Consider the following 22,321-nt stretch of genomic DNA (forward strand, 5'->3'; position numbering starts at 1 on the left):
CCACGTCTCGCACGCCTGTCAACGGAGCTTAGCACGCTTTGACAAAATTAAATGCAAAACTCATTATGAAATGTTAATAGCAAGCTGCTGCCGCTGGATAGAAGTAGTTGCTGCTGTTGTTATTGTTATTGCCGCTGCTTTTGTGGTTTTACAAAACATATTAATTAGCATTAAATAATTAAAATATGCCCGCCGCTTAACGTCATTTGTTTTAATCAGTTTTAAGCCCTGCTGGTTTTTGCGGCTTCTGTAAGTTTCAGTGGGTAAAATATATATGGCGAGAAAGGGGCTCGTTAAATGTTAGTTATTAAAAATGATAAACAAATAAGAGTTTTAATGGCCCGAATTTATTTGCATTCGTAGGGGCGCGGTTCACGAAGTGATTGGCTTTGATTTAAGACTCTCCAGTTGGAACGGCAAACAACAGTGCGTATACTTAATTAAAAGACCCTTGGGGCTTTCGGTTTTCAAGAGCTCCTGCTTCGGATGAAGATTTAGCGTTTGTTTATTCCGCGAAAGGGCTGGAGGGTTTTATTTCGTGCAAAGGTATTCAACAGAATCAATTAGCCAAGTGCTATGAATGAAAATAACTAGAGCAATAATATTATTGTCTTCTCTTTAATAAAACGTGCTAATGCGTGGAAAATTCACGGGTGGTACTTTCAGTTTTTCTTTATGCGTTAATCCAACAAGAATCAAGCTTTGACAGTAAAAATCAAACAATAGAAAAGTGCAAATGAATATTGCTTTGATGCTGCATCAAAATGCATTTATTTTTATTTATTTAAATTTTTTTTGTTGGCCAAAAATTCAACTCCCGCCAGGCTTTGTTGTCGGCCGAACGGCAAATTGTTGTTTACCAACAGTGCGGGGCATAAATATAAATCCGCATGCGACTACGCCGATGGAAATGCCTCCCGGGCACTTAGCCGTATTGGTTTGGATTGGTGTGGTCCGGTTGCCTGGCAGCCACAGCCGCCAACTGTGCTGAATCCTCATTCCGATTCACCATGATTTGGTTTCTGCTTCTGCAATTTGCCTAAAAGTCTAAAAACGGCATGAAAACTCACAGCTATTGTTGTACAGCAAAGTGGTAAACAAATATGCGTGCCAAAAAGTGCGGGCTTTAAGTAAATAAGTGGGCTATATCGGTCGGGGTATACGCTTTAATATGCACAAGCGGCTCTAAATCGTAAAATAAAGGTATGGGGAACTAATAAAATTGGAAATCTGTATTTTTAAAAAAATATTTATAAATTTTTCAGCATTTACAATTTTAATTTTTCAGCTTCAATTAAGCTGTTAAAGTTATTTACTCTAATATACCCCCACACCTTCATTCATAATTTATACAAAAATTTGTTACAGTTCACTTATTTATTTTGTTATTTTCAATAAAAATAATTGATGCAAAGGATTTAACATTTTATATTTTCAACAATTCTTAGGAACTTCTTTGCAGCTCAGCTTCGATTCGTTGCAATCGGATTTTGGGAAACATTCGTTTGTCACGTCCCACTTATTTAGAATTTGTTTTCAGCCGATGGCGAAAACAATTTAACTTTTGTCTCTGCTGGCAGCGAACAAATGAAAATAAAATAAAAACGTCGAATCCAAGCGATGCTGATGTCGTTGGCGATGCCAGGGCAAATCGAAATCAAATCGAAATGTAATCGCGCGCACCAAAGCCAAAGCCGAAAGCAATCGCATTATCGCCACATTGGCGTGAAAGTGCCACGCCCCCGTCCCGCGCCGCCTTCTCCACGGTTAACCCTCACGCACGTTGCACACATATTTAACCCTCCCCCCGCACAACACAGCCCCCGATATTTATAGTCAGCTCATATTTATGGTTACAATATTTGCCTTTAACCGGAAATCGATGAAATTTTTATGCCTTCGGCTTGGCGCCCTTTTATTTTATTTATGTGTGCGGCCGTGTGCGTTTGGCAAAAATATTTGTTCTGGCAATGGTGTGTTTCCATTTCCAACCGCAGGCCAAAGTATTTGCACTCGGCTTGATTTTCCAATTTTTTCTCCCGCCCCGTTCTTTGTTCGCTCATCGAATTTAGGCAATTTAGCGGCTTAGCTAAATCGCTTTTGGTGCTCATGAATTTATACGTTTTGTTTGTGCAGCGCATGCAAAAATGTCTGACATATTAATATTCGTAAGGAGGGGCCCTCTACCTTATTTCCCAAATAACATGTAGATGTATCCCCTTCTTTTCCAATATCAGATTGGGCCATAAAACTCAAACTTGTTTTGTCCAAGGCGAGGAGCTAGTGTCCAAACATATTTATATTGTTTTGTCATTTAAGTAGGATTTACGAGGCCCAATTTGCGGTTTGAAATATAACTTTGCTTGTTGAAAATTGGGCACGCGGCAGAGATATAAACGGAGGGTCAACTTATAATAAAGAGCTCTTTAGATTAAAAAGGTTCTTGCAACAGCCGCCCCTTATTGTTATGCTAAATACATTACTTTACGATGACCTTATGCATTTATTAAGCCTCTAAGAGCAAGATAGATTTAATTTGATAGAGCTTCTAAATTGGAACACAAAGCCATTACTTAATAATAATGAAAGGCAATAATATCCCATTAATTAACCCCTTTGATGCCAAGTTCTGTGGAAATTCCAACTAAGCTAGTGCCTATATCGTTCAGAATTTTCACCACCCTTTTCCTGCGCCTGCTACTGACAATTGAGGGCTTTCAACGCACTTCACACAACACAATTTCCTTGGCATTGTTAGAAATCATAGAATTAACTCGCTGTGAAAACGCTCTTTTCTATCCATTTTCCTACTTTCCGCCTATTGCTGTCTCACAATTATGTGACAATTTCATCGACTGCTGGGAAACGTTGAAATCTCCGTTGCACTTTGCCCCCCAAATAATGACAACCAAATTGCCGGCACGTATTAGAGCAGTATTATAGATTGCCAGCCGCGAACAATGGCGAGGCAGTTCGAGCATGAACTTTAGCTCCCGACTGCAATTGCAGGGGAATGCAGCATAAAGTGTCCAGATTTCAGAATCCAGCCACCAGCTAATGGCTCTCCCTTCGATGGGGATGATCACGCTGCGAGGATGAGTCCGAAGACGATGATGATGATGATGAATGGTTCGTTTGTTGGTTTGGGGCCAAATCCTGGACCTGGCACGTGCCCTGATCCCCCTTGCATTGTTCTTGAGCTCTGCTTCGGAACTTGCCGCAGTTATATTTCATAATTCACACACAAGAAAAAATATATAAAATACTGGCAAAAAAGGGATTTTATTTAAATTAATCATATTATTTTTCAATAAGATAAAGCTGTAATAAAACTCTCAGAGCCATTACACCTTTGGATATCTTAGCTTTTGATATCTATTTATAATTAAAAAGGTATTACCAAAGTTTAAAATATTGTATAAGTGTGACCATGTTCGACAAAATTTAATTAAACTTAGTACATTTGAAGACATTAGAATGACAACATTTATAGATATTAAATTTTCAGAATCTCATTAGAATAGAATCAACTGTTTTATTTAAGCAATATAGGAGGGAAAAATTATATTTATAAACTCTAATAAAATATTTAAAAAAAAGTAATACTAAACATTTATATACGACTTCATGAGTTTAGGTTCTATACTTTTATACTTTTCCTTAGTGCATATTCCCGCTTTCACAGCTCAATTCATTGCAGCTCCGGTGTCCCTCTTGCAGTAATCTGAATTGCTTTCCCACTTTTTCATGGCTTTGGCTCCGGCTCTGGCTTTTGGCTGCAATCTTCGGCGGAAGAATTTTTACCTGCATGGAATTCGAAATCATGTGGGGATCCCGGCTGGCGGCGGACTGGGCTCCCGAGGTCCTGGGTCACGTAAGCGGTCTTACTTTGTCACTGGCCGGGGCGGGCCAGTTCAATCATTTACTGTCATTTACTGCCTTAGTTACCTGTCCTGCGGCGTCTTCCAATATTGCAAAAAATAATAGAGGCAAACTCCAGCAACTTTAAGCACGAGTGCGCTCATTTCATGTGTCCTGGGGATTCCACTTCGCCAATACCTGACTGGCATGGCCAAGTAAATGTCACAAATCCATATAAATAAATTGATTTTAATTGCAAATAAACATTCCCGGGCTAAAATATGTGTTAAGGCATTAAATGATGATGTATGAGATTGCTCAGATATATATTGGCATATAATAATTTATTTTGTCTTAATTCAACTTGTATGCTTCATTCTTTTTTTTTTTGACGTTTGTTATTTTAAATAGGCTGTGCTAGTGTATTAAATTGTAATTGAGGTTTTATTCTTTGTCTTGCAAATTGTAAGCTATACTTTAATTTCCATTAAATAACTTCACCCAACCATTGGGTAAGAATCTTTATTTAAGGACACCAAACTCCACAAGTCTGGCGCTTGTACTAATGTTGGCCATCCTCAGGCACCCTCCCCTGGTTTCCTGTTATGGATGACATGAGTAAATTTAAATCCACGACAACTCTTTGCACTCCGAGGACAAGTCCTTGCGTTTGCCAGACGTGCTGATAGCAATGCATCCGCTTGCCAGGACATCCAGGACAAGCAGCTGCTGTCACGCCCCCGCAGCCCCGCCGCCCACGCTTTGTTTGCTGTGGAAATGAATTTCTAATACAAAAATTGCATTGAAAAGTGCTGCGACGCCTGCTGGTCGCTTTTGGCTTTAGCGTCAAGGGCTAACAATTGTTTTGGCAAACGTTGCCAACACTTGCGGGTAGGAAGTGGAATGGGCCTGGGACTGGGACTGGGCTGAAAGGAAGGATGACTAGGAGGAGGCGGAGGAGCAGGGGCTGGTGGCCTCAGCACGCATATGGTCCAAAGGCCGGAAGTGGTTCGCGTGTGTGCCCCCGCGGAGAAAAGGAGCTGCAGCCGGAGCAGCAGAAGCAGATCTTGGCTCCTTTGGGCTCCACTGTGTCCCTTTGCACCCATTTCGGCCCCTCGACTTCTCGCACGGCTCACACTTCACGCTGGGCATGCAAAATGCACGTCTAATACAATGCAAAATGCAAAACGCCAGGCAAACCAGAACACAACCAGCAAACAGACGAACGAAGGAAAGGGGTAGCGGTACACTAAAAGAAAAATTTGTATAGCCTAAGTAAAAAACATAGATTCTATTGAATAGGCTACAAGAAGAGCTTTTTCTCCAGTGCCCATGTTGGAGAAATGTCATTTTCTCTTTCATCAATGCGATAGATTAACCATTACTATTTGAAAGTTCTTCAAAGAAATACCCATCAGGGACTTTGACAAGGATTCGAGAAGCCGCCCAAAAGTAAGGCTCATCTGCAACAAAAATTTAGTTTTTTTTTGGAAGTGAAGAGAAATTTAAGAAAATTTTAAGAAAGCTTTGGAGATGGGACATTTTTCTGCGAGTGTCCTGCCTGGAATGGGTTTCTGAAAAAATAGGTTTGCTCACATACAAACACGAAAAACAGGAAATTGAATTTTCGACTTTGGCAAGTGTGCGTGCCAGGAAAGAGGAACCAGAAGCAGCAGCAGCACAGGAACAACTTATGCCCCGACACTTGTGTGTAATGCGGATAGCTCCTTCTCCCATTGCTCCTGCTGCTGTGCAGTTGCTCCTGGGCTGCGGCAACTATTGCCAACGCAGGACGAGAGTCCTGAAGTCCTGGAGTCCTGACACTGGCAGCGCCTCGTTTTGCATACCAAGCGGGCGAGCACGGAGCTCGACTTGTGCCGGCGGAAACGAAATATTTAACAACAAAGCAAACACTCGCACACACTCGCAGATAAACGGGTGTTTGTGTGCGCTGCATAATTGAGTGGGCGTGGCTGGCGCAAGTTTAGCTTTAATTTGCCGGCTTTCATCTGACTTTGTTGTCGAGCGCCGCAGAACTAAGCTCAAATTAATAGCCAGCGATCCGGGCCGCCCCTCGCTCCCTCGGTCACCGCCGAACTTCCTAACCGCCCCTCGCTTAGTGGCAGCTCAATGACTTATCATATACAAATTCCAGTCAGCGCCACGCCCACCGCCAGTGCGGAGCCATTAGCCCAAAGGGGCTTATAGTTTAGAAGGATGTGCAATTTAAACTAATGTTGGGTACTTTATAAGAAATATTTATGCACATTCCAAAAATACTGGATGTTAGCTGATCGATTTTAAGATTCTGATGAATACGATTTTTATACATTTAGAACTGAGTTAGAGCACTATATGCTACAATATGATAAAGATATTTACAATACTGGCACTATATATTTTAAAAATTACTGAAATGCCCTTTAATCTTTATGTTTTTCTAAGTTAAAGAACTATACATGTAATACAATATTGTATATATATATACGGTAGGATAATATTCTTTAAACATTACTGAAAAGCCCTTTAATTTATATATGCTTCTGATTTAAAGAACTAAAGATATGATACAATATGATATAGATAGATAGATACAATACTCACAGTATATTTTCTAAAAAAGTGGACATCTTTTAAGCATTACTGAGAAGCTCTTTATTTTAAATATGCCGAGTTAAAGAACTATAGATATGATACAATACAATATAAGATATGAGATAGATACAACAAATGCACTAAATTTTTGAAAAATGACTGCAAAGCCCTTTAATATATATATGCTTCCTCCTAAACTTATCTTATAATAAGTCATGCTTCCATCCCTAACACATTTCTCATGCCCCACACCCTGCCAAGCTCAGACAAAAGTCAAAAAGTTACAATTTACGCTTGTAAATTGCTTTAAAAACTTCTCTCCGGTTGCTATCTGCTGCTACAATTTTGCTAATTAACTCAACGCTCAAGTTTTGGGGACAAATCCACACCCCGAAAACCATCCCCAAATCCTCGTTCGGCGGAAAAGACAGCGAGACCCCGGCCACTTGCCCCTCAACACTCGACAAATCGCGTCTGTCGCTAATTTCGCTAATCAAAGCGCGGGGCATCCCCTTGTGAAAGAAGGGCAGGGCGATGGGGGAGAACATTACTTCGATTTTATTAAACGGCGCGCTGGGGGGAATGGGATATTTTTGAAAGGGACCGGCAATAATTTGCCAAAAATGAAAACAACATCCAGAACAACAACAATAAATGTAGAACTTTCTTAATGGCAAAGCGAAGCAAAATTCTGCCGAGGAAATGAGTTTTTTTGCCCTTTCGGGGCGATAATTAGTAGCGTTGTTTAAGGGCAGAGCAAAAAATAAAGGAGCGAATCGCTAGCTGACCCGGGTTATGGTTATTGCCCGGGCACGTGCCACCCTTCGGGAGCCCGGCTCCCCGAGTATCACACACAAAATGAAGAGCTCGCGGCATTAAGTCCCCGAGAGTCGATAATGTCGCGGCATGGCCACAAGAGCAAACACAACAAGCCGGGCAGAAAGGCAAGGCAAGGGAAAATGGGAACCTACACTGGGAAAAAAACCCACAAGTTGTTGGTAAGTAAATATCGCAATTATATGCATGTGGAATTTATATACATTTCTAGGTAAAAGAGGTTTCTAAAATTTATTAGTACTCAAAATCATGGATGGATATATGTTTTAATTGTTTTAATTTAATTTTTTTTCACCTCAAAAAATATACTCAATACTTTTCCTAAGTGTACTGATGAAAAAAGAGGAAAGCCAGTCTGCAGAACCTTCTGGGGAAAAACTAATAACCAAAAATTGGGTAGGAAACGGAATCGGTCTCGGGCAGTCCGGAGATTTGAGAACTGGATGCTGGCGTCGAGCGCCAAAACTCATAAAATTCAAGCCATTGAGTTTTCGAAATCGCTTCGGGCTTCATTTCGATTGCCCCACACCCCACGGTGTCCTCTTGGCCTCTTGACTTTCTGTCGCTCTGCTCCTCGTTGTTTGGCCATTTAAATTCGTTACGTTTCGATTGCCGTGAATATGCAGTCAACTTTATAAAATTTATAGTTTAATCTGATAGATAGGAAATTGCTTTGTTTTGGCCCCGGCTCGCAAATGGGATGGGTCTCGCAGGCGGGCGGAGGCAGTGAACTGTTGGCAAAATATGAATGGGGATTGCGGATAAGGAGGGAGACTTGCCAATGCCAAGGCAGCACTTTAAAGCTTTCGACTCAGCCGATAAAAAGATAAACCCGAAAATTTATGCGAGCCAGTGGAAGTGGCAGAGTATACAAACTTGGGTAGAAGTCGAATTTAAAGTGCTCTCTTTTTGTAAAAATATTTTGTTTAAAGCATACTTTGAATACGCAGGGGTATGTAGAACTCAAATAATATTCAATAAATAATTTAATTATTATCATACACATTTGTACTAAGTTATAAAGCCATAGTTCCATTTCGTTAACAGGCAGTTATTAATTTTTAATTTAATATCTCATTCAGTTTCTACGCTTTGAGAATTCTCCAGCACCCTTCCTTTCTGCCGCATAATAAAGATATTTCAGTTACCCCAACACTCTTTAACCCCATAAATGATGCCGCATTTTCCCTGTCGCTTTGTGTGTGCGATATCCTTTGGATTACAAAATGGGAACCTGCACACAAACAATGTTCGGTGGGGATCTCCACCCATGTGCTTTCCAGGCAATTGCCTAATTAAATTTTATATCGAAGGTCGTAAAACGAAATTTCAATAAGCACAAGACAACAGAAAGGTGGGGATCGGTGGTGGGGATTTGCATCTCTTTGCGTGTCCATCGAGGCTTTAATAATATTTCGATTTCGGCGGCAGCTCAGGAGTTAATAACACGGTCAAATATGCCGACCAGGTCAGTATTAAAATCATGCGGTTCATTGACCAAAGTTCCCGCCTCGCTTTCGTTATCAAAAGTGGAAGTGGAAGTGCTGGCAAAACAGAACCCAGCTGGGGGGGCGGGTGGTTATGGTCATAGCCTGTTTACTCAGTGAAGGACATTTCGTCATATCAGTACACTTGCATAGTTATATTAAATGGACAACTGATTAGCTAAAATCAGTGTAGTAATAAATCTGATAAAAAGTACAAATCAGAATTATTTGTAATCAATCTACATTTCCTATCGGTTTTTATTTTACATTCTATTCCGATTTTTCTGAGTGTGCCACAAAGACCGCACATCGAGGAATTCTGAAGCGGGCAGTTTGACAAGTGGCTTCGATGTTTGCTCAGCCCATCACAACTGAACAGGTTGAGCCATCGAAAACTGAGTCGTACCGAACTGAGCTCGACATTTGGCAAGTCGACTCGTCATCATCATTTTCATCATCGGTGCACTTTGACCACTGCTCGAGATATGTAGAGATATATAAGGCCAGATACGTATATATGTCAATGACGATGCAAGCCCGGCTTGTTTGTTCTTATCCTTCGGCACTCATACAAAGTTTGTTTGCGGATTTGTGCAGCGCAATATGTCATTGCTGCCTCTTTGGGCCATCGACTTGCATGTGGGCGGGGATGTGGGTGGTTATGAGGATGGAATATGGGGGCAGCGACGACCACGCTTAATGGCAATGTACGTTCAAGTCAACACACCCTGCCCTCCCACACCCACACCCAGCTGCATGGCACACTTGTGTGTCGGCGAGGGCAGATCAGTTGTTTAATACTTAACAATTATTTTAAATTATAAAAAATATGTATATATATATATATTATTATATAAATAACACTAATTCAAAGACATGTTGGATTTTATATTAACTTAATGAAACTATATAATCTATTTTGGTAGAAAGGGTTTCTTGGTAAGAAATAAATATAACTATTTTCAGTTTAAAGTGGAGCACGATTTCAAAAAATATTTCTTTTATTCTCAATCGTTTTTAGGTTGAACAGATCCCATGAACTCTTTAGACCGCCTCCTCTGTGTGCATATGCATTGCAGTGCGCAGCGTCGACGTCGACTAACAAATCCTTTTGGCATTATAAACATTATTAAAATTTCATGTTTCCTGCTACGAGCGACATCCCCGACCCGCCACTCCCACTTTCCCCGTTCGCTATATCTCCGTCGCCCTCCGCCGCCCACTCAGAAGGCAAACGTAACGAAACATGAAGCTCGAAACATGGAAGGCCGAGCATACAGCCCTCTAAATATCCTGACCAGCGAGCCCCGTGCCCCTAAGAGGTCCTCCTCGGATCCGGATCACGTTACCCACCACCCCCAGCACCACCACCGCCACCTCCCTGGCCATAAGACTGTCTAGCCTTACTTATTTGCAGCATGCTTCATGCTTTATGGTTACTTGGTCAAGGGCCTTTCATGCTCTCCAACACACACACACACGCATGCTGGCTTAGGCTAACACACACATCCTGCACACACACACACACGCGCTCATAAAGACCGAGACACGAAATGCATGAAATTTTGCGCCGTAAATCGTTAAAATGATTTTATTTAAGTAAATATGCAAAAATGCTTTTGTTAGACTCGTAGCATTATGGCCGGGGTCAGAACTGGATACGTTAATATCCGGAATTTAATTTGAAAATTTAACAATCCACATAAAAGAGAGCTACGAGCGGAGAGTAGGTAAATATTTAATACCGAATGTGCTTTATTTTACGACTCGCATGGCTTGGGGTCCACATGTCGCATGCGGAATCTTTGATGGCAAATCTCAAAGAGAGCTGTGGTAGATGGAAATAGTGCCGTGAATGATGTCTTATTTATGCAAATTAAAGGCACTTTGTGAGCGGGGAGGCGAGAGTGAGCCATTTATCAAAGCCCAGGTAAATACATTATGACTAAATTGTTTCTAAGCGAAGGGAAAATAAATGGGAAAAATACAATCAGCACAAATAAAATAAAGATACATTAAAACGCGTATCTTCTTTTATTTTACAGTTACAGCAAAAAGCGTAAGGGTGTTACTTTAAATTAAAATAAATTTGCGAGGTATTTGTAAAACCCGATAGTTCTAAAACTTTTTTATGCAATTAAATTAATAAACCAATTTGGAAGCATTCTTGTCGTACTATTAATTTCAATCAATTGTATACGCTTTTTGCATTTTGCAAGTAAAAGTTCGCGAAAGCTGTTTGACCTTTGCTCCCGACTCGGCCCAGTCGTGGGGTCCAAAACCTTTTTAACAGTTGCGAAACTCCTTCAGGTCATTGTTATGGCAACTTCTTCCGTGCAATAGCTTCGCAATTTTCTTGCCAACTCAGAAACTTCAGCTGCGGCAAAGGCTTTTCTCCTAACTAGCTGTTCTGCGGGTGGAAAATGGGCGTGGGGTGGTGAAAAAGGCCAGGGAAAATACTGGCGGAGGCTAGGGCTAGAAGTGAGAGGTCTCTTCTGGCTGGCTAAGCCCAAACGCACTTAACACTTGCCACCGAGTTTTGCGTAACTTTTGCGCCCGGAATCCGGCGAACTACTTTCGTACCTGGGCAGGGGAAATAAAATCTACTTCAGTGCGTCACGTAGGCGCTTCAAAGTTTTCATTTTTGCAAAATTTACGATTTAACGTTAAAGTGGAGCAAAACAAAAAATCCCCCTATATATTCCGCAGTACATATACGTATGTACTACTTAAAAGAATGGCAAACTTTGAACACGACCGAAATCCCACTAAGTAAGTGTGCGCCCAGCTCAGTTCGGTTCGGGTTCCGGGGATATCCTCCGGGTTAGCCGGGGCTCTCCATGTTCTCCGGGCTCTCCGGCCGGGTTCAGCTGCACGTACTTTGGATTTTGTTGCGTCTCCTTCTTTATTGCACTTAAGATTTACTCATCAGCAGGTGTGCCCGTGCCCGGGTGGCTTCCATCTTTCGTCTTCCAGCCCCGAAACCGGGATCTACGATTGAATTTCAGACACTGTACGGCCCCCAGCCAGCGAAAACACGCCGAACCAGCCAAACCACCCAAAACCACCATCCGGCGGCCAAGAAGAACGCAAAGGCTTTTGCAATTTTTATGTGCAATTTTTTACATGAGAACCAAAGGCGGTATGAGAGTGTCGCTTGTGGCTCGTTAAGGCTAAAGGGTGGTGGGTGGTTTTCGGGGTGCGCATGTAGCAGTTGGGCTGCCACTGATAACCGGAGAGTGGATTAGTCTCTGGGTATCGCTTGGAAGGACCCAGCTCACAGTCTCGTAAAATATTGAATGTAAATGCAAGTTAAAGTTTGGTGCAAACGAGAAAAGAGGTTTAATTTAATTTCCAAAAACGTAATGTCATTTCAACTCTTTATGTTTTAAACACTTACTTCAAGTACCTAACGCCCCACTTTTGGGCGCCATTTTTAAGTATCAGCAAAATATTTCACCAAAGATTACCCTTTGCACACTTTGATTTGAATAGACATGCTATAGCTTTATGTCCCTGATTCAAATTCAAAAAAGTCCCTCATGCCTCACACCTGATGGCATTCCCCGAGGGTATTGAACACTGTAGCTGGGCACATTTTTGCCATGATTTAGTGTGCACCACCTGCCGAATCATCGCCCCACAGCGCCCGCAAATACAATTTAAATTTTTAAGCGGCATCTACTTTGGACACGCCTTGGCCTGGGATTCGTGTCACGCAGCCTCGACGGGTGGCAGAGTCATCAGCACCCCACCCCTCCTGGCACCCCACCATCAGCATTGAAGCATCAGCATGTTGTCCTTTGGCTTCGCTTTTCCCATTTTTTTTGCCAGGGAGCTCTTTGTTGAATGTTGCAATTTCAACCCGTTGATGGATTTGATGGTTTTTTCCCTGTGCTCTTCTCTTGTGCACTCGAAAAAATGGGTGACTATTTTAATTTGTATTTATAGGTTTTAAAAAATTTGAGCTTAAGATTCCTGCGATTCGGGGCTGCCATCATCGGAGTTTCGTGTGAAGTGTTTTTTGCCAAGAAAAAAGGAATAGTTTTTTCTCTTCATCCGGTTTCGAGTCCCTTTTCGGCAGTGTATCTATGTGTCCTGGCAGCGGCTGCAAAATCAGCGCAAATCAGTGGCGAAACGGGCCGAGGACGCAAAGGGGGCGGAACAAACTCAAATTGATGACACCCGCAGCGTCCTGTCTGTCATTGATACTTGCAAAAATGCTTCTTTACATGTCGCACGCACACGCTGCGCTGAAATGACACTAAATTTGGTTGATTAGATGCCCGCCAAACAACAAATCGGATTTGGCATCCTGCCTCCCCAAAAGTCCCCATAACACGGCTTCTCCTTACCCTGGAACTATATTGTATATCATTCCATTGTCGACGCGTACCCCTTGCAATCAATGGCACTATAGAATCGGCTCTTAGGTCGCGTTTAAAAAAACTTTTTTCATGATGGGGAAAGAAAACTAAAATTCAGGAAGAAATTAGGAAAAGCCCATGCTTATTTTCTAATTAACCTTATTTCTCGATTAAAATAAGATGATGTTTAATTATAGATTTAATATAGAAGTTAATAGGGTCGTTTTTCATCAGTATCTATATATTTGATATATTGGTGAAATCTGAAAATAATTGGTAATCAATGCCGAATGCAGTTAGCTTACGAGTATATTTTAAAGCCCTTTAATTGCTCTACTAAAAACCCTATTGGAATATAGCAAAACAGTCTCGAAACTCCATTAACCATAGAGATAGTAACTTTTTGTTAGCTCAATATTTTCACGTTTTCACAGACAATTTTCCTAATCCATTTTCATCATATGTGGTAGTTCCATTTGATGGGTATCCCTGTTTGGGCACCAACCAGATTCTTTTTTGTCGCTCTCAGAAGCCCCATCAAAAGTTCCGTTCCCGCGTCGTTTTATGTACCAGTTAACGTCAGCCTAATTGACAAATCTGCGCTTAACAAGCAAACGCAATCTGCTGCAACACTCACATAGATCCACATAGACGGCGGGTTTTCGGGCAATGCGAACGGCAGTCGAGGGGGCATATAAATTAACACAAGTATTTTTACCTGAACCACACCCACCATGCAGAATGCATGCTAACAACCACTTAGCGCACACGTACCACCCACTGGGCCACCCTGCGCCACCTACCCCTTTCCGCATCCCCGCCAATGATGAACCACTATTAAAGAAATTACGAGCTGATTCAAACGCTGGGTGTCTGGGGATAGGAATGGATCTGCGATGGGGTTGGAGGAAGCCGATGGGGTTGCGTTTTATTTGCAACAATTTGAAGCAAGTTGAAATGCATGCGGGTGCGTTAAAAGTTGCCGAATTTCGAATTTTATGTGCGCTGCTCAAACACTAGAAGAAATAGGATATAACATTGATTTTAAGAATCAGATCTCAACATTATTTGACAGGAATAGGAGTACTGAAAAATATTACAAATTGAATAACAGGGAAATAGTACCATCAATACAAATTATGAATTTGTTAACTAATTTAACTAACAATTAAAAAAAAAAACTCGTTTATAAGTAAATTATTAATACATTTAATAAACGGATTTTCAAAGATTATTTAAGCCAACATTAGACCATATATTTTTCAGTTTAATTGTACTATAAAATACCATACTCATATATACACGTACAACTAACTATACATATATTGAAACTCAGGATTTATTTCTTGAATGAATACGTAGTTACTTGAGTAAATCAATCACCTTTTTCTCCGAGTGCACTTCCCATTCTCCCTGAACTCGGATCTCCCGCATACGGGAAACTTTGCTGCGCGACAGCCTGTGTAAATAGTTGTCTATCGAGGGGGCTAGATACAGATACCATACGATCCAAGGGGAGCTGGGGCGGGTGCGGAACGGAGTCGGGATTGGCATAATGTGCCCTCGGTGGGTCGGCCAGACTGACAACCCAGAGCCGAGAGGAGCGCCGGCCTCAATCAAAGTTGGGCGTATAATGATTGTGCCCACAAAAAGCCAGCAGGATAAAGTTTTTCGCACAAGCGGTTGCATCTTTGCATCTGCATCTCCATCTTTGTCTTAACCAGCAGTTTTAATTTCGCCACAAGGAGACGCGGCGCTGCCGAGCGCATCTTCAATGAAATTTTAAGCAAATAAAACGGCTTCGACTGCGCCTTCGTCTTCGACTTAATGATGTGGCTGCCGCCCCGCCGTTGGCCTCGCACTTAAATTAGTTTCTGCCAAAAAAGCCAAGGAGAAGAAAGTATAACAAGGCGGGAATTTCGGGCGAAGACTGTGCGCCAGGCAAATGCCTTGTTAGGTTAACACTGGGTAACAAATCAGTCGGCATTGGAGCTAACCAAATTATTTATTATTATTTATAAATTATAAAAAGTTAATCCAAAGAGGTTTAGTCAAATATATCTTATCATTTGAGCTTATGGAGATGAAGTGATTAACTTTTGAGCCATTTTTAATTGATTTAAATAGAGATTTGTTTCGATTTTTGAAGAGTACCTGAGGCCCAACTTCTGTTGACCACTGTTTGATGTTTGCCGCGAGTCGAGAAAACTTTGGCTGCCCCTCTTAGGGCACTGCTGAAATATCAACAGCATTAGGAGTCTTTAAACTTGCCCCCGATGGCTGAGTCAGCTTAATGAATGCAACCCTATTGGCGCCTCAGCCCCGACCAACCCGATGTTTCAGTCCGATTTGCCGGCCGAGCCCCTGGCTGCAACTTAAATTGGAACTGCTTCCGGCGGCTTTAAATACCCTTAGTCACGCACCCGAGTTCGCTCCTCCGGGCCAGGTCGGCGCGGCTCAGTTCGAAGGTGTCTTCCAGCGAGGTCCGTCCGCTTACATTGTCTCGGATCTGGCTAAAGCCATGGCCAAAGCCGAGAGCCAGAGCCACTATCATGCAATTGGCAGCGACCCGTTCCAAGCTGGCTTATCTGACCCCTCCTCCATCACACGATCCAATATGTCTGACTAACTGACTCAGCGCTTTGATTGCCAGCGCAGCGCCAGTGGGAGCGGGGAAGGAAGCAACTTTTCCTTCTGCCGCTGCCTTGGCGGTTGGCTTCCGTTCCAGCCACCCACCAGCCCACCACCCAGCAGCCATCCCCGCCGAAAAACTTCAACTTTGGCTTAATTTCGCGCACGAAGTAATACGAAAAGCGGAATTGGTGGGGAGGCGGTAACACGTGCGGCATCCTTAACACATTCCAACAACTGAAACTACATAATAAAACACTTGGCGCTAAGGTTAAATTCCTCTGTGCCATTCCTCACAGAGAAAGAAATACTACGTGCTCCTTTAAAATGGTATGCAGTAATGTGTTATTTCCTATAAAGTTTTTAAAATTTTATTACAGATTTATAAATTTAGGTAGAATTAGATACCAAACCGCTGGTAAAACTTTCACTTATATACAAATTTTGCCTTTTAGTTAGAGCTCTACTAAAGAGAAATACTATGATTATAACACAATTTTAATTGAAGCTTCTTAATTTACCCATAGCAGTGACACTTATAAATTTTGTATTCCATCCCATTTATATAAAGCTTTCTAATACAGTCATTCCAAGAAATAATGCGATAGTAAATAACGATTTTAAATCTACAATAAATATAGTATTTTTAAGTATTTCCTTTCAGTGTGACACCATCCCTCGCCCACTGAAATTAAAACTAAAACGTTGCAACATTTTCGCGCGATGTTCCCCTTTGTCCGGATCCGCGAAGAAAGGGCTTAAAGACCTGAACTCGGGGGCGGGTCGGAGGCCTCGTCAATTATTGAGGAGCAGCTTGGCGACTGCAAAAGGTGTGCTTTTAATTGTCCTCGTCGCCATCGTCGTCCGTGGCCGTTCTTGTTTTCGCCAATATATATACTTAGCCAAACGTCCACGACTCCGACGAGATACTCCTGGCACAAATTGCTCTGGTGGCTGGTGATGGCGTTGATGTGGCCGTTTGTTTGACTGCTTGTTTTGTAATAATTTAGAAACTTTCGCTGAATATGTGTTTTGCTGTTGGGGCATGTCTGTGGAGCAGAAGTGTGGGAGTATTTCATGTGCAGCAAACAGTGGGTGGGGAAAGTCATCGTCAGTTGCAGCTTGGTATATTATTGTCGAAAAGAATTTCGAGAATGGGATATCCACACAGAAAAATGAAAAAAGCCTAAGTAATAATTTTGTAAGTAAGTAATAATTTTGTATATAAAATGTAAAAATATATTTAAGATATGTAAGATATATTTTATTGGCAAAAAAACTGGACATACAAGCAGACGTCTACTCATGAGTTAAATCCCTTATAAATTCCTTTTAAATTCCCTTCCCTTTTTTTTCTACGTTTTCATTCTCCCCAGGAATAATTGTTCTATTTAAATGTATTTAAGGCACCCATTAAAACATTTCTCACTCCAAATATTTCCCTCATCAAACTAATTTCACCTCATTCCAACTAACAAGTTTACTGCCATCATCTTAGACATTTTCCCTTGGCGAACCCATGGCACCCACTGTCCCCCACACACATACACACCCATCTACACCCAACATGTCTGTCTTTGTTGCTTTCTACTTTCTCCTTCCAATTTCCGCCCCTAACCCCACTTCACCCGTCAGCCGCTTAATTCAAAGCCTTTTCCCTTTGCCTTTGAGATTTGCGTGTTTCGCTTAATGAAGAAGACAAATAATCGCGCAATTAAAGCCTTTTAGCTTTAAGCGCGAGTAAATAATTGCTGCGAGTGCAGAAGCGAACACACGCACACAGCGCGCAGTTACACAGATACCGAATACATAGCCGGATCCGCAGACTCACAGATACGGACGCGCACACCGTGGCACTGGGCGTCCAGAGCGCTGCACTAACAAATGGTAAATGTATTCAAACAACAAATCTTAATGGCACGCTACAATGAATAGTAAACGAGCACAAGGAGCGGAGCAAGGTAAACGGAGGTGGGAAGATAGCGATGAATACCTGGGCATTTGCACTTCAAAACAAATCCAGGTTTATTTAACATGGTTAACGAATGTGTGACTTTCCACTCTATATGGAAACACTAGCAATTAACATTACATTTAATTTACTAATACATTTCATATAATATATTGGGGTACTAACTTTATTATTTTTGTTACTTAAACTATGTATTCATTTGTATTAATTTGTGATTTGCACAAAATTGATGATTAGTATTTAATAAATTTATTTTGAAAATCTTCAAAAAAGGTATAAATTTTTTAGTGTTTAAAATATATATAAATATCTTAGAAAATATAATTCCCAGTGTACTGAAGCCTAGAAAGTATCCTCGTGCCCATCCCTCCCCCTTTCCTTGCCGTGCATGTTGACTTGACTTGGCTTCCGTGCAAAATTCTTAATTGCACCTGGTGTACGGCGCTTTCCGCTGACTGGAATATCTGGATAGCTGGCTGGCTCCTGATGGGTTAGATTAACTGCCTGACAAGTCAACCCACTTGCGCACCCTCGCACTCGCATGTGGGGCAGGGAGACTTTGTTGCTGCTTCCGGCTGACTGTCAGTTGGACGAGCCAGTCCGTCAGTCAGAGATTCAGAGCCTTCGTCTGTGGGTGTAATTTTTTCACGGCTTATCCGGATTCGCTCACTCCACCCGCAGCAATTGTTAACCGTCCCCAAACCGCTGAAGAGCCCTCGACTCACGTGCTCGGCACTCGTAATTATTTTCCCTATTGTTCGAATTAAATGCTCAAGGATTTATGGGGCTCTGCTCAAGATTTGTGCCAAACAGACACCCACATACAGAACGTTATTAATTGTGGCTGGGGAAATGGAGGCGGGGGTCAAGGAAAGATAGTTTTTCTTTCCCCTTTCACCACTTTCCTTTCTTTGCGGTCCTTCCTTCGCTTTTTTGCATTGACACTTGGCATAATTATTGCTTTCGGAAATTGCATGGCTAGAGGGGAAATTGATTTTATAACCAAAAATACCACTTATCACTTTCTGCTGACTTCCCCAACACATAGAATAAAGTGCTGTAAAAATATTCACAATTTTTTGGCTTTAAAAGGTGAAAAAGGCAAAGTTTCTCGATCTAAAATCGAAATAAAATACGACACTTAAATAAAATCGTGTTCTAAGTACTGCCTTTAATTTTAAAACCTCAAATCAAAGTTCGCCCATAACTTTGGGAATCTTCGCTGAGCCTTTGGCCCTCCTGGTCATAATTTTTGGTAAGACTACGGCCCGGGCCCGTCCTTTGTGGTAAATTTAAATTTATTTGTTGCTCCTGAAATTGATAACACAACTTTCTTCAGGTTTCCACATCGTTAGCTCGCTATGCAGCGGAAAGTTTTATATTTCAACAATTTTACAATTTTGCCTCACAACCACCGGCGCACTTGGGCACTTCTTGAGGCATCTAGGCATCTTCGCCGCGCCTTTCCCGCTTACCCCGCCACTCCATTTCTATCTCTCGCGAAAATTGTTCCGAAAATTGTCATTGGTTTTAGTGGTGGTGCTGCTGGTGCCTTTGCTTCTGGTTTTGTGGTTGCTCCAGCGTCAAGTCATAAATTACAGAGCGAGTCATTGGAAAAGCAGAAAAGCGGGTGGAAAATGCCTGGGGACGGGCGAGTTTTCACCTACTTTCCTGGCTACTTGTGGAAATTGTTGAATTTATGCATGCATTACTTGATTTGTTGTCCTTAGATGCTGGCGACGTAATTTATTTGTTTGCCCCCAACCCTGCTCCTTGGTCGCCAGCCCCGGAAAGTGTGCAGCACTTAAGCCAAAGTCATATAAATGTTTATTAAAGCTAACAAATGTGCGTTGGACCCTCCAATATCCAACCCAATTCGCATGGGCAAAAGTTCAGTGAAAGCACTTGTACACTCAATTTGAAAATATGACAGTGTTGTCTCCTTAGATATTCAATGCTTTTAACCCCAAGTGGAAGTCCAACAAAGGGGGGCACTGAACAATGGGACTTTCGCCCGATTCGCTGGCTGTTTAGCCAGTTGGTGACTTCTGTCCAAAAGGAGCCCGGAGAAAAGGTACAAGGCCAGCACTTTTCCCCCCTGCCAACTGGCCAATAAAGGAAGCCCTCGGGTGGGGGACATCTCGTAAAAACCACACGGCGACATCTGACTCGGGATTCCGTATGTGCGTGAATATAAACACGTCACTAAACTATGGTGCTCCACCCCTCGAATCTTCAATCCACCCCAAAACCACCGACTTGTCCGTTTCAATTGAACGAAAGCGAAAAGGAGAAAAATATGGGTGCGGGAGTCGGGATATCCGCAGTCTTTAATACTCTTCAAACCTTATAAATATGTGAGTTTTTAATAAAGACAACAAATATATTCCTTTCACACTCTTAAAATCTAATAAACACCTGAGTTTTTAATAGATAAGATATATATATTCTGTTTTATTAAAAATGATAAATATGTTACGAAGAATATAAACTTTAATTCAAAATATTAAATATTCCTTAAAGGAAATATATTTTTAAAATATATAAAATATATTTAGAAAGCTGAATTGGCTAGATTAAACGAAGCGATATGCTTTTGGGAAGGGTGCCGAAAAAATGTAAATGAAAAGCGAAAAATCGAGGAGTCTACTTTCATTTGACTGCCACAACTAATTCGCACACCATTGCAGAAATGAACATGTGCTCCCCCGTCGGTGTAAGATCCTGTGAGTGCCACTGTGTGTGTGCATAAACATGGAGTAAACAGGATAATAGCAATAAAATATAAGCGCCAGTCGCGAGCTGGCTTTTGGTGGCTCTGGCCCAGCATAAGTTTGAATGGTTTTGGCCCAGCTATTTTTATGGCTCGCTGGCGGGTTTCCCCAACCCCTAGCCCCCGTCACCTCCTCACTGCTGTTTGTTTATTTGCCCCTTCGGCTTGCTTGCCTGCCTTGGCCATCATTTGATGTTGCGAGTCCTTCTGACAAGCCACTGTGACGTAATATGGGAAATATGTTTACAGTTCGCTTTGCTGGTTTCCTCTTTTTTTGGTGGTGGAAAGTGAGTGGAAATGCCGGGTAGTTAGCCAGCCATGGCTATGGAAATTTATTAAAAACCCATGGCCGGCGAAAGTTTTTTGTTATTGCTTTCTCTCTATTGACATTTGCTTTATGGGTCAATGGTTTAAGCTTCGTTTCGCGATTAGCAAATTCGTCATTGCCATTGTATGGGGAACAAAATAGAAAAAAACTGGAAGCGTATTAAAATTCGTATTTTTATGTGACTCATATTTATGAGTAATAAAATATTTATTTTATTTTGCCAAATTCATTCAGAATAAAAATTTTTTTACCAATATTAATAGACTAATAACATCAGTGTTCTAAAAATTATTATGTCCATGTAGAAAATTTCTCTTTCTGCAGGGTAGAAACTTATTAAAAAGTGAGGTTTTTTTTAAAAGTTTCTTGTCTTTAAGTTTCGACTATAGAAAACACTCATACCCAATCCGTTGATAATTATTTATCACAGATATATGCACTTTTCAATTCAATTAAATTTCCCAAAGGCCACCAAAAAAATTTCAGAACAAAAGTGCGATTTAATTGATCAAGAATAAATAGTCTTAATTGTGTACGGCCATGGCTTGTTAGCACACACAATAACATGCTGGCTCATTTAGCACAAACTATAATTAATTGCCAATTAATTTAACTGTCCTTGCTGTTGTCGGCTGCCAGCCGGCGCAGGACCATGTCCTTGCTGAAAGCTTATGCCATAATTTACGCTATTAAATCTATACGAGAATTTATAATCAATAATGAATACTTAATCAAAGTACGAATGGAGAAAAAATTTCAATGAATAAGGAACATATACCTTTCATAATGAGATCGAGTTTAAGCGTTTTTAAGGGAAGGAAATTAAAATTTAAAAAATAACCTAAAAGTGCAAACGTTACGTTGGAAATATTTTGAAGGTTATATGTGAGAGTGCTTATTTATAAAATTCATGGAAAGAAATGTGCAATATAACTAATTGCAAACCCAATCATAAATTATGTAAAAAAATCGGTAATTTAATTTGCAGCAATAATTTAAATGTATGAAAAATCGCACATATTTCATAATGCATTGTAGGCGCACCTTTGTTTAATTAAATCAACAAAAATATATTTTTTCAGCGTATTCGTAATATGACAGCTTGTTTTTCCCAATAAATTTCCAGGGGCAATGGGGGTCATGTAAATGTTAACAAAAGGCGCATGAATTATGCTCCGCAGTCAGGACCATAAAAAATAACTCACAGAGCGAAACTCCATCTCCAGCTGCAATATTTACTTTGGGTACATTTGCAAATGGAGCATTACGAAAATAAACAAATTTTCATAAATGACAAGTACAAAGGGAGCGGAGCACAAAAGGATGTCCCATGCACACATACGTGTGTCCTGCGAGTGCACCAGTGTGGGTCTGTGGGGTTTTTCGGAAAAATTTCAATTTGAACGACGTGGCAGGGCGATTGGGAGAAGGGAAAAGCCATTGGGGCGGGAAAAGCACGGGAAAGGGGAC

At 41.2% G+C, this 22,321-nt stretch overlaps 1 protein-coding gene across 1 annotated transcript; it reads left to right on the top strand.

Moving 5' to 3' along the window:
* Positions 1-11,406: 11,406 nt before the first annotated feature.
* Positions 11,407-12,165, top strand: LOC108033592 (uncharacterized). Its single transcript, XM_017107934.3, is given in 5 exon segments — positions 11,407-11,601; positions 11,603-11,656; positions 11,713-11,842; positions 11,844-11,930; positions 11,932-12,165. Coding segments are annotated over 5 exon segments (432 nt in total). The 5' UTR covers positions 11,407-11,500; the 3' UTR covers positions 11,992-12,165.
* The last annotated feature ends 10,156 nt before the right edge of the window (positions 12,166-22,321 follow it).

The sequence above is a fragment of the Drosophila biarmipes genome, chromosome 2L (genome assembly GCF_025231255.1).
Source record: "Drosophila biarmipes strain raj3 chromosome 2L, RU_DBia_V1.1, whole genome shotgun sequence".
NCBI classification, from domain to species: domain Eukaryota; kingdom Metazoa; phylum Arthropoda; class Insecta; order Diptera; family Drosophilidae; genus Drosophila; species Drosophila biarmipes.